The sequence below is a fragment of the Microcebus murinus genome, chromosome 21, assembly GCF_040939455.1.
Source record: "Microcebus murinus isolate Inina chromosome 21, M.murinus_Inina_mat1.0, whole genome shotgun sequence".
NCBI classification, from domain to species: Eukaryota; Metazoa; Chordata; class Mammalia; order Primates; family Cheirogaleidae; genus Microcebus; species Microcebus murinus.
Window position 1 is genome coordinate 40,114,038 of NC_134124.1, and position 13,024 is coordinate 40,127,061.

Consider the following 13,024-nt stretch of genomic DNA (forward strand, 5'->3'; position numbering starts at 1 on the left):
CTATTTCTTTCATTCCTTTTTTAAATGCTAATCACCACCCACTAAGCTGATTTCAGTCACTAACAGGGCATGACTCTGGTTTGAGCTGCTGATCTAGTCCAAACACCGTCCCCTCGGACTCCCATTTGCGGATGATAACACTGAGGCCTAAAGAGGGACAGGGCTGTGCGCACGCCAACCCTGGGCCTGTTTCCCTCTGAAAACTGAGGAAGACCTGAAGCATCTCCACGGGAGCACGGTGCAGGCCTCGCTGTGGGCGAGCCACAAAAGCATGCACGCTCAGACCTGTCGGTTCAGCCTCTCCCAACCGGTGGGGATGGACACAGGACCTGAGGAGACCGGTGGGTTTGCTTTTGGATTTTCAAGGAGAGATCATCATGCCACCTCCAGTCTCCCACCCCCATTCCCACCCCAGAGGCAGCCACTGTCACCAGTGTTTGGGTGACCTGCAGTGAGAGTCTGTGCCTGTGGGGCTGTGTCTTTGCCAAGCCCGCCCAGGCTCTGTCCTCCCGGCCATCCCATTCTACAGGAGTCTTTGCCGCCTGCCTGGTTCTCCTGGGTTGACCACCTGGCAAGGCTCAGCCTGGGCAGAACTCAGCCCAGACCCCTCTCGGGCCCTGCAGACATGCTCAGAGCCTTTCTGCAACTGCAGGAAAACAGCCTCCGCCTCCCTCGATTCCCCGGCTGTGAGGGGTTGAATCTCCAGTCGCCTTCCTCCGCCAGGGGACCAAAGGCCAGGACAGATACAGACACCCCCCATAAGCCCCACAGCAGGTCTATTTGCCCAGGCTGACTGAAGCCGGTGCCGATAAGGCCATCAGGAGAGCCGTGGTCTGGGATTTGCTGGGTTATCCGGGCGTTTGGAGCCTTGGAGTCACAGACAACGGCTGCCACCAGAAACAACAGATGTTTAAAAGCCTTTATTTAATGAAAACAGGAAGCGCCCATTTCCTGGCTCCTTTTCCTCAGTGAGAAAATATCCAGGATAATTTTAGCAAAAAGAAGTCATGTTCCCCCTAAATTTATTTATTTCTTTATTTTTAATTTCACAGCAATTTTATGTATGTGGGAAGCATATTTGAGCCAGATCGATGCTTCTGGGCTTTGAGTGTGAATCGTGGCGGACCCCAGTGCCCAGCGCAGCCACAGGCTTGAGGCTGCTGTGCCGTGCGCGTGTGAGGGGGAGGAGGTGCTGGGGGCAGCGTGCGGGGCGCACGGGCGAGGGGTGCGGGAGGCTCCTGCGCGGGAGCCTCCCACGTGTGAGTGGGACAGGTCTGGCTCACAGGACGGCAGGGCAAAGGCGAGGAGGTGAGGCGGGCGCCAAGTGCTCGGGACCACCGAGTACCCCGCTGCGTTTGTGAGAGAAGGCTGGCGAGGGGACTTGGAGCCCGGTTGGAAAGGCTTGCGTGTTCCTGCCCTGTGCTTGGCGCCGTCTGTGCCTTGTCACAGAATCCACCCACCTTGCTGAAGGGTGGGTACTATTGTCCCCATTTTACAGATGAGGAAACCGAGGCTCGTGTGGAAGCCAGGGGCAAAGCCTAGCCCAGCCTTCCGGTCTCTGAGCCCTCTCTCCACGATGTAGGGAGGCCTCCACTGCGCAGAGTAAAGTGCAGAGTCCCTAAAAATTAGCCTCCTTTTCCTCATGGAGCCCGCCTGTTTGGAGAGGCCCAGATGGTGGCCAGTTTGGGCTCATGAGATAGTCTTGAAAGCAAGGGTCTTTCTGAAACGCCAGTCACCTCATTCCCAGTTCAGCATGTCCCACGGCTCTCAGTTCCTGAAGGAGCAAGTCCCTTGTTCTGGCCCCTCTGACCACAGGTCCCTCTCCAGCTTCATGGCCACCAGCCCCTACCCTGCCCCCTCCCTCAGCCTCAGCACTCCCAGCACACCTGTGGATGGCCCCGGGCCCAGTCACACCACAGGCCTTCTGTGCCTGAGACCTCATGGACAGTTCTTTTATTCTTTTCCTTTTGAGACAGGGTCTCACTCTGTCACCTGGGCTAGAGTGCCGTGGCGTCAGCCTAGCTCACAGCAACCTCAAGCTCCTGGGCTCAAGTGATCCTTCTGCCTCAGCCTCCCAAGTAGCTGGGACTACAGCTACCAGTGCCACCACACCTGGCTAATTTTTCTATTTTTCGTAGAGATGGGCCTCGCTCATGCTCAGGCTGGTCTTGAACTCCTGAGCTCAGGTGATCCTCCTGCCTCAGCCTCCCATAGTGCTAGGATTACAGGCGTGGGCCAGCACACCCAGCATCATGGACAATTCTCTGGGGCCACAACCAATTTGTGTTCACCTGTGTGGCCTCAGTCCCAGCACAGTGCCAGGCACCAAAGCCTCAGCTGGTGCGGACTAAAGGGAACCAACTCAAACATCCCCTCCTCTAGGAAGCTCTCCCTGATTTCTCCTCCTTACCCACTTCCTTCTAAAGTAACAGTGCCCTCTGTGCTCACTTTAGCAGCACATATGTTAAACCAAAGTAGCAGTGCCTTCCTCCGTGCTCTCAGAGCCTTTTGTACAGGACTGTGCCAAAAACTCAGCCTGGCTACAAGAGTACAGGTCTGACACAGAATAACACTCCGTTATCTGAAAAAGGAAAGGTTATGGGAGAAAATCGACTAGACTTGCTCTACCATGGAGCAGTCAGTCTTGCAGGGGTGGGCAACCTGTCATCAGAGGTGTGTGCAAGCAGAGGCTGGCCGACCATCTGTTGAGGACACCTGAGTGGATCTAGGCAATGAGCAGAGGGTCGGAGTCAATGACCCAAAGTCCCTTCCAACTCCAAGACCTTAAGCATGTTTGAAACAGACACAACCTAAATTCCTCCTTCTGGGAGTGGGAACCAGTGAGGTGTGTGTTCCCAGAGCGGCCGCTCTTTGCTGCCCTCTGGGCCAGGAGACAGCAGGCGGCTACAGCCCAGGCCGCAGCCATTAGGAGGACATCAGTAAATTACGTAAATGGGATCTTGGAGGTTTCACATCCCCACTCCCTGCAGCTCTGTAAAAAAGAGGTCACATTTGCTTACATGAGCAGCTGCAGTGGCCTGAGGCAGAGGCCTAGTTCGCATGGTCCCCAAACCCGGAGTGGGCCCTGGCAATAAACCCGAGAGCAGGGCCATGGTCAGCTGGCCTGCTCTCACCATTCAATGACAGGGAGATCAGTGCCGGCCGCCGCAGAGCCAGTCTCTCAGACAACCCCGGCGGCCAGAGAGGCCTCCTCACCTGGACATGGAGCCCGCCCCTCCAGGGCGTCCGCTTCTCAGCTGCCACAAGATGGCCGTGCTCAGGAGCTGGGTGTCCTCCTGCAAGCGCCAGGTGGAGCACTAAAGGAAGGCGACCCACAGGCTGGGGCCGCGGCAGGTGGCTGCCGGCAGGGCAGAGGCGGGGAGCCCCAAGGGGGCTGCGCTTTGGCCCCTCTTGAGACGGTGGTGGTGGCAGCTGAGGGAGCAGCAGGTGGTGCAGATGGGGTGGACACAGGCAAGATATCTTCAAGGTCAATCTTTGTTCTTACGACTTCCAAGAGCAGAAAGGGGACCAGTAGGCAGGAGTTGTCCACAGTCAGGTTTTGGAGCAATGTTTCTACCCTTTGTTAGTTTCGTAAGGTACTATAATAAAGTCACACAAACTGAGTGGCTCAAACAGTAGAAACGTATCGCCTCGTTTTCTGGAGGAAGCTCGGAGTCCGAGTAGAAGGTGTTGGCGGGGCCGGCTCCGCCCGTGGGCTGAGAGGGGCCTACCCTGCGCCTCCCTCCCAGCTGCCAGCTGCTGCTCCCTGGAGTGGAGAAGCAGCACCCTGATCCCTGCCTTCATCTTCTGGGGCGTCTCTCTTGCCTGTCCTTGTGTCCAAATTCCCCCTCAGTATAAGGACACCAGTGATAGTGGATTAGGGCTCACCCAATGACTTCATTTTAACCTCATTTCTTCCGTAAAGACCTCTCTCCAAGTAAGGTCACATTCGCTGGGGGTTAGAACCTCAATGTGTCTTTTAGGGGGGACACAATTCAACTCATACATGTTCAGACTCTCTCAGCAGTGGCCTGGCGGGATGCACGTGGCAGAGTGCCCACGGTGTGCAAGAGGAACGGGAGTCAGACCCAGCCCTTCCAGGCCCGGGAGTCTAACGTGCTTTGGCATTTTCCTCCTGCCATGTTCTTTCCCACGCAAAGACGTTTTGCAGCAAATATTATTTTATTATTTGTCATTGCCCATGGGTAAGAATTTATTTGCTTAGTTGATTTGTGTTGTGTATAAAAGGTTGCCGTGGCCGCAGGCTAGTTTTTGCATCCTGTTTGCTGAGCAAACCCCCAGCTCTGCACAGGAGCCGCTACTGGAGGGGGGGGGTGCGGGGGGGGGGAAGCCTCTCTACCTTCTGATTGGCTGGATTCAATCTGGCATGATTGGCCCAGACATCTGTCTGTCATTACAGTCAGAGAGGGCAGGACACAATCCTTACTGTCCCAGTGAAATAGCATATTTTACATGAAGCATAGTCTTCCATATTTATTCCAAACCAGCATCACATTCTGTAAATAGAATGCCCACAAACGCAAATGTCCCCCCAAGAAACTGAAAATGCACGCACAGATTAGCAATCAGCCAGTATGCAGGAAGTGTGTGTGTGGATGAAGCAGGAACAAGTTCCATGCACAGGAGTGGAGTGTTCTGCACGCCTCTCCTGGGCCAGATGCGAGGGGTGTTTATGGAAGTCACTCCGAAGTCTTCACCCAGGTCAGCACAGCCAGTCTTGGGATAGACTATCACGGTTGACAGATGGTGGCTGCCTGGGACTCTGTGCTGAGAACGGCATCAGGGTTTAATCACAGCATGCTGTGATTGATTAACAGTGTCTGCCATGGGGACAGGAAGGCAGGCGGTGGGTGGCCCATAAGTGCCGTCAGTGTCTTGTGGTCATTTAGGCAGCTCTCACAGGAGCTGCCTATGAGAAGGGCTCCCTCTGGAATCCATGAAGGAGGGAGGGCCTGTCCGAGGAATGCCCTCCCCCATGGCTCCTGCCCTTCTGCCCAGGTCCCAGAAGCCATCCGCAAGTGCCAGCGAGCAGGCATCACCGTCCGCATGGTCACTGGTGACAACATCAACACGGCGCGGGCCATCGCCATCAAGTGCGGCATCATCCATCCTGGGGAGGACTTCCTGTGCCTGGAGGGCAAGGAGTTCAACCGGAGGATCCGCAACGAGAAGGGGGAGGTGGGTGTCCCCGTGAAGGGTCCACAGGGGAGGAGCATGGGTGGGGGCTGGGAGGCATGGGTGCTGCATGATTGTACAGAAGCCAGCCAGTGGCCTCAGTTTCTCTCTCAGACCCCACCGCCCCGCCCCTCCCCCATGCCTCTCTAGATTGAGCAGGAGCGAATCGACAAGATCTGGCCAAAGCTGCGGGTGCTGGCTCGCTCCTCCCCCACGGACAAGCATACCCTGGTCAAAGGTAAGACTGGGGCGGGCACAGGTGCTTCTAAGGCTCGGAGCCAGGCAGACCCCAGGCCTCCTCTTCTGGCACTTACAGCTTCCTCCCAGGAGGGGTGGGGCTCCTGCCTGGCATTCTCCACACCGGGGTTGGCCTCTGCCCCCCTCTTTTCAGCCCCAGGAGGCCTGCTAAGGGCCAGAAGGCGACGGGGCTGTGAGCCCTCCCTCTGGGCCTCTAGCCCCTCTAGCCCAGCGAGGGCAGTGCGCCTGGGCCTGCGTGGGTCCCAGACCGCGGTCCGAGGGCCGACGGGGCCACGGGCACTTCATCTGGCTGGCGTGGCGCTTTTTTAACGTTGACTTTGAATGACTTCATACAGACCCTGCCCTCTCACCTTGACAGTCTCCACCGCCCCTCGCGGTCTGACACTCAGCCCACTTCTCGCATTCTCGCTCTGGCTCCAGAGCTTATGAGTCTGAGACGCTTGGTCTCCTGGTCTCCAAGACCTCCAGTCAACATCTGTGGCCAGGCCCCCGGGGCTGAGCGTCCCGGGAACAGCAACCTGAGAGATGAGGCCAGAAGCCAAATCCTTCTCCTGCCCGCCCCGCCTCCAGAGAGCCGCGCACCCGTGCTGGGCCTAGGCGGCAGTGCCGAGCACTTTTAGAGTCACACAGCCCTGGCTCCGCCACTGACCAGCTCTGTGGCCTTTTGGGCAAGCTCCTGCAATGGGGGCTTCATTTCCCCTCGGCACAATGGCTGCGGTGGGCAGGCTTCTGTCTGGGATCACCCTGGGCATCTCGGATTCTCCCTCAAAGGCGCGCCCAGGATGGGGATGGAGGCAGATCTGGCCTGGGAACAAAACACAGGACCCCAGAACCCTGACACTGGAGCAGAGGGCCCCCAGCCCGCCCCAATCTCGTGCGCTCACGTGCTGTCTCCGTGGCTGTTTACTGAAGACCTACTGGGCGCCAGCCCTGCTCTGAGCAGACGTGGTGCTGAGCTGCTGGAGTTCAGGGCCAGGTTCCGCGCCGCAGATGGTAAACAGTGGCATCATTGCGCGGAGCCTTGGGCTGCACTGCTGACAGAGAAGGCTGTTCTGGGCCCACTGCTGGCCGTGGACTCAGGCTGGGGAGGTGTCAGGTCACCACAGAAGGGCCATCAAAGCCCGGAAGGGCTCCAGGGCTTGTGAGGGTCTGTGCTGGGGGCAGGGCAGGGACCTGCTCTGAGAAGGCCCAGAGGCGGAAGACGCCCAGGTGCCTCCAAGGAGTAGAAGGAAGCTCAGCTGGCCAGGCCAGGACCTCAGGGCGAGTGGGGGAAGCAAGAGGGGACTGGAGAAAGTGGGGTGGTGGCAGATCCTGCAGGGCCACCAACACCTGCCAAGGCGCCTGGCTGTGACCTGCTCTGTGACTCCAAGCTTGTGAACATGGAAGGGCCCAGGGTAGGGAGAAGCATCGTGATTTTAGAACCCCCCAGCCCCCGTGGTGTGGAGAGTGGCTGGGTGGCAGAGAGAGCAGCAGGACCATCCAGCCTGAGAGGGGCCTCCTCCCGAAGTGCAGACGGCACCATGAGCTGGCACCATAGCAGCCCAACAGGTGTCTGGGTGGTATGGGGCGCTGTGGGGGGCCGGAGGAGGAGTGGCTGGGGTTCCTTCAGCCTGCCTGGGACCCTGCCTAGTGCCAGCATGCTCCTTGGTTCTCGAGAGGGCTGCTGGAGTTAGGAGTCACAGAAGAGACACACTTGAGGGGAAACTGGCACATTCGGGGCCCTTTGACGTCCAAGTGGAGCTGTCGGGAAGACAGCTGGACACGAAGGCAGGAGAAAGAGAGCTGGGTGGTGTCTGTGAGTGGGAGAAAGGAACCACTGAACCCAAGTGCTGCCGCTGCCCACCACCTGCCTGCGTGATGGCAGAGGCTGAGAACCCGAGGAGACAAAGGGAGGACGGCCAGAGGGGCAGGAGGACAGCCAGGCAAGCATGGTGTCAGCAAGACAAGGAAGGAGGCCCACAGAGGAAGAAGGTGTGGCCACAGTGGCAATGGCTGCTGAGAGGCCTGCAAGGACAGGATAGAGATGTGACCACAGGAGGTGGCCACGGGAAGGCCCTCAGGGACTGCACGGCAGGGCCAGGCCAGGCTGGCAGAGGGCAACGGGGCCTGGGAGGTCTCTTCCCAGCTCTGCACTCTAGTGGAACCAGTGAGAGTCGTGCAGAGGCCACTGCAGCCTGGGGCCACAGGGAAGAAAGCCCACCTCTCCCTGCCTTGGAGGAGCATCCAGGCAAGCAGGGGGACCAAAGGCCAAGTGGGTGAGCCTGCAGAGGCCGAGTCAGGGCCTGCCGCCAGCAGAGCACACGGCACCAGGCTGGGCCTGCAAGAGGGTAGAGCTGCAGGTACAGGGCCCAAGTCAGGGGACAGGCTGCTGCTGGCTGCAGCGTGGGGAGGTATGCAGAGACCCTGGTAGGCCCTCAGGGGTCATAAAGGCTTCCTGGGGAAAGTAGCTTCTGAGCTGAAAGTGCAGGACAGATGGGTGACAGGTGTACATCCAGCCAAGGGAACAAATACCCTGTGCAGGGACGGGGCAGCAGGGTCAGCGCTGCGGGACCATGAGCACAGATTGGAAGTGCAGCAAGGGCTGAAAGAAGAGAAGAGGTCAGAGGAGGTGAGGCCTGGTCACAGAGGACCTAGTAAGGAGAGCTAATAGCGTGGATGTTCTCCAGAGGCCTCGGGGGACGTGGGAGAAGGGCGTTCCTGTTGTGGGATGCGTGGGGCAGGTTCAGACGTGGGTGCTGGAGAGAGATCCTGGGGTGCTGGGGGAGCACGCTAGAGGGGGCACCCAGAGTTCATGAGAGGAGATATGAGATGCTGGTGGCAGAGGGGATGGGGACAGAGAGAAGAGGAGGGGTTCAGCGGGATTTTGGAACCAGAGTTGGCATGCCTGGGTGATGCATTCTACATGCAGAATGAGAGAGGAACACGTCAAAGTTGACACCCAAATTCCTGTCCTGCCCATGGACATCACTCTCTGGACCCCATGAGTGGCATGCCCCATAAACTCCGCAGGCCCTCAGTGATGGCGTTCTCATCCGCCCTCCCCACTGGTCCCAGCTCCAAGACTGGGGCGGCACGCCATCTAGTCATGCTGCTATGCATTGAATGTTTTATTGAAGATGAACATCTGTAGAGCGCTCGAGGCAAGAATGGTGGAGCAGGGGTCACTGGCAAATGTCACAGCCAAGGCCTCCTCGAGCAGGACTGGCCTCCCCAGGGAGAAGGTGCTGGCGGAGCAGATGGTGGGACCCTGCTGAAGCCCTGAGAGCCCCCGAGCAGCCCGAGTACAGGCAGAGGGGACAGTGTTTGTGGTTAGGGTGGCAGCGGTGAGGCCGAGGGCTGCAGAGAGCAAGGAGGGAGGGGTGCAGAGCCCGGGCCGCAGAGGGGCTCAGGCCGGCCGGGTCTAATAAGGTGCCAGCACACCCTGCAATGCTGGCAGCTGTTCCCCACCCAGAGCTAGGAAGAGGGACGCCAGGAGGAGGTGGCCAGACAGGGCCCAGAGAGAAGGCAGTGCCCAGCACATGGCCCTCCTGGCGGTCAGTGCTGGCCCAGGCTGCCCCGCACCATGGTGGCCCAAGGCCCTAAGCACACTCCCACCCCACAGGCATCATCGACAGCACACACACCGAGCAGCGGCAGGTGGTGGCCGTGACAGGGGATGGGACCAATGACGGGCCTGCACTCAAGAAGGCTGACGTGGGCTTCGCCATGGTAGGAGCGGCTCACGGGGCCCTGGGGTGGTGTCTAGCAGGAGCTCACAGCCAGGGGTCAGGGGGCTTGAACTGGTCATGCCGGCCCCAGTTCACCTCGGCCCGCCCGCCATCTGCCTGACGTGTGTCCAGCGCTCTCGAGGCTCAGCCAGCCCCCGGGTCTTCCTGGAAGGCTGCAGGGAGGCTCCTTGCTCGGGAGAGCTTTGGGAAGAGGGGCACGTGCAGGCTGGGGAGGAGGAGGGGCCAGGACAAGTCTTCCTGAAGGCAGAGGGTTGCTCAGGAGGGCTGGGTCTGTGGGGGAAGGGAGGGTGTCCTTGTGCGGCCTGGCTGTGCCGGGCCCACTGGACGCATGTGTGGCGCTGTTGTGCGGACTGAGGATGTGGAGGGATGAGGACGGTGGTGCCAGGTCACTCACAGCCCCTGGCTGCCCCACCCAGGCTCCTGTCCCTGTCCCCACAGGGCATCGCTGGGACTGACGTGGCTAAGGAGGCCTCAGACATCATCCTGACGGACGACAACTTCAGCAGCATCGTCAAGGCGGTGATGTGGGGCCGCAATGTCTACGACAGCATCTCTAAGTTCTTGCAGTTCCAGCTGACTGTCAACGTGGTGGCCGTGATTGTGGCCTTCACAGGAGCCTGCATCACGCAGGTGGGTCCTCAGAGGGGTATCACAAAGCCTGGAGGAGGGTGGAGACCCCTATAGGGCCTGGGGTCTTGGGGCACTCCAGGTTGTCCATGCCAGAACACCTGGGGATGGGCACCCGTGGATGGAGTGCTCGCTGGGGGATGGGAGCTGCATCACAGACCTCAGGTGCAGCGCCAGCCCCAGTGGGCCCGAGGAAATGAGGTTCAGAGAGGTGGTGTGACTTGCCCAAGGTCACCCAACAAACAGATGGGTGGCCACCCATCTGCCTGGCACAGGGACAGGCCTGGCCTTTGCTCCAGGAGGTGAGAGAAGGAAGGAAGGCAGGAGGGTAGGGAGGAAGGCAGGGGAGGGGCAGGGCCCAAGGGGCTCAGGCAGCCAGCTGAAGGCAGAGAGCAGTGGGCCTGGCTGCCTTGGTCCTGGGCTGGAGTCTGGAGTGGCCCAGGAGATGCCAGGTGGGGGCAGCAGGAGGGGGCCCGGGGTTCTATCTCACGGGAAGTCAGGGAGGGTCCTGTTCAGATCACCATGTCTGGGTCCTGAGCAGCCCCATGCAGTCTGCAGACTCACTGCCTCTTCACCCCAGCCCTGTGAGGCGGAAACTATGATGATCCCATTTTACAGAGGCAGAAACTGAGCCTCAGAGGCTGGACCGGCCAGGCACCTGCATGGCTCCCTCAGCCTCCTGGTACCCAGCTGGCCTGCCTCCTGCAGGGGCTGACGTGGAGAGGGTGGGCTCCCTTAGCCCCGGGGAACCCCCAAGGCCTGACCCCTCCCAGCAGCCACCTGGGATGACCAGCCTCTGCCCATAGGAGCCCTCAGAGGCCCAGAGTGCAGCAGTGCCCTAGGAGCTGTGTGGCCCCGGAACGCTGCTCCCCTCTTTGCATCCAGAGCCTAGGGGTGTACTGGCAGCTCCCTCGACCCCAGCTCCAAGAGTCACCCCTGGGGTGTGGCTGACTTCCCTTCTGCTCCCACGGCCTCCCTTCTGGTCTGCGGTGAGAAGCTCCCTCTAGTGGCAGCTGGGGAGACACTCCCATGGCAGCCGCAACTCACACAAGGCTTCTTGGAGACCAGGTCTTGATGCCGATGGGGAAACTGAGGTTCTGAGATGACTATCAGTTTGCCTGAGGTCTTCAATTGAGTTGGTGGCAGGGCCATGCAGGCACTGGTGGGAAAACAGGCGGATGTGGCCCTGAGGCATGTGGAATCAGAGAAGGCTGAAGGACAGGAAGAAGCCAAGGGGTAGAGAGGCTGCCTGGGTCCCGGGAGAGGTAGGAGACAGGCCAGGAGGAGGGCTGTGGTGAGCACGTGGGAGGTGAGTGAGGATATGGGCTGCAGGCATAGGGGCCTGCGGAGCTGCACTGAGAGAGGACAGAGGTACCCCTGAGCTTATGGGGTCTGTGGGCTTCCTGGGGGAGGCATTCCACCAGCCACCAGGTGGGTGAGAGCAAACAGAGAGGTCTGGGCTAGAGAGAGGCTACGTGGGAGAAGTGGGTTCCTGAAGCCAGGGAAACAGGTGTGGGGAAGAGCAGGGCCACCAGGACACAGATCCAGAAGGAGGAAGGAGCCCGGAGAGGGAGGAGGGCCAGGAGAGCAGCGCTGGGAGTGAGGGCAGGCTGCCACGTGCGGCAGTGAGGCTGCGAGCGAGGCTAGAGAAGGGCTCCCTCAATTTGTGGGGTCAATGCCGACCTCGGAGAAAGGCATTTTGGAGGTGTGGAGGGGCCAAAATCTAGCTGCTGTGGACAGAGCACACAGGGGTGGAGGAGGAAGGAGTATAAGTGGATCCAGCTCCTTTGGGCAGTGTAGACCGCGTGGTATGATTGTATGTGGAGCGCTAAGAATAGTGCGATCCCCATCTCAGCCAAAGAGGAGGGTCTGGAGGGATCCCTGGCAGAAAGTGGACGGTGGTAACTTCTAAGTGGTGAGACCCTGGGTGAGTTTTAGCCTCTGCTATTCCTTACTTGCCCAAATTTCCTACCATGAAAATCCATTATTTTTGGAATCGTTGCTGTACACAATAAATTTTTAAGGTAAGGTGGGGTGATAGGAGGCGAGGAGAAATTGAGGGACAGGAGGGACAGGAGAGACAGAAGGAGGCTGCGGGAGGTGGGAGGCAGGGCCTTGCTGAGATGGAGGCAGGGTTTGGCCTCACGCAAGAGAGACCTGGCCAAGGGGGCTGGAGGGAAGGAGATGAGATGGTGCCAGGTGGCTAACCTTACCAGAAGGCAGGGAGTTGGTGGCCATCGAGCCGGGAGGACTCAGTTTCCTCCTGGGGGCAAGACAGGGTTGGGGTGGGCAGGTGTGTGCTGTTCTCAGCCTGCTCAGGGGCCCAGGGGCCTGCTGCTCCCACGCGGAACCCTGCCGAGCTTCAGAGCAGCAGTGAGTGGGCTGCTCCTGACAGCCCTGTGCACGGCCACTGTCCCCAGGACTCCCCTCTGAAGGCCGTGCAGATGCTCTGGGTGAATCTGATCATGGATACGTTCGCCTCCCTGGCTCTGGCCACCGAGCCGCCCACCGAGACCCTGCTTCTGAGGAAGCCGTATGGCCGCAACAAGCCCCTCATCTCGAGGACCATGATGAAGAACATCCTGGGCCACGCCGTCTACCAGCTCACCCTCATCTTCACCCTGCTCTTTGTCGGTGAGCCCCCCCACCCGCCCAGCCCTCTGGGGCAGGGTCACCACCTTCTGGGTACACTGTGGCCCAGACCCAGCTTTCTGGAATCACATCTGCCTCCTGTTTTGCTAGTGGGGAAATTGAGGCCCAGGGAGCTCCAGGAAGTTGCTCAAGGTCACGCAGCCAGGCTTGGGCAGAGCCAGGCCGTGTCTCAAGTCTGGCAGACCCCACAGCCACCCCGGGCTTTCCCCACTGATGACAGCTCCCGACGCCAAGTACACACTGTGCACCTCGTCACAGCCCGTGGGGGCCTGAGGCTGGGAGGGGGAAGTGACTCGCTTCTGCTCTGACCCTTCCAGCACCTCGTCCTCACTCATGGAAGGCACCCCCACCGAGACTTCCTTCGGGAAATGTCACTCGTACCCCAATAGCCGCCACCTCTTTCCACAGTGCTCCACTTAGGCCACCTTGTTTCTATCTTCCCGCCACCCAGCAGGGCAAGCACTGTGGCCTCCACCCCACATTACACATGAGGGCACTGAGGCTCAGAGAGGTGAGGTGACTTGCCCACGGGCACACAGCCCGTCTGAGGAGGAGCCTGGGCA

The 13,024-nt window shown here is 59.6% G+C and overlaps 1 protein-coding gene across 11 annotated transcripts in view; it reads left to right on the top strand.

The window, feature by feature from the left end:
- The window catches only part of ATP2B2 (ATPase plasma membrane Ca2+ transporting 2), a 361,816-nt gene that overhangs the window by 333,387 nt on the left and 15,405 nt on the right, over nucleotides 1–13,024 (top strand). For all 11 annotated transcript variants that reach the window (XM_075996348.1, XM_075996346.1, XM_075996342.1 and 8 more), the window contains 5 exons: nucleotides 5,020–5,199; nucleotides 5,347–5,434; nucleotides 9,056–9,162; nucleotides 9,621–9,812; nucleotides 12,230–12,443. In XM_075996348.1, coding sequence (XP_075852463.1) covers nucleotides 5,020–5,199; nucleotides 5,347–5,434; nucleotides 9,056–9,162; nucleotides 9,621–9,812; nucleotides 12,230–12,443 — 781 coding nt within the window. The remainder of the gene's footprint in view (nucleotides 1–5,019; nucleotides 5,200–5,346; nucleotides 5,435–9,055; nucleotides 9,163–9,620; nucleotides 9,813–12,229; nucleotides 12,444–13,024) is intronic.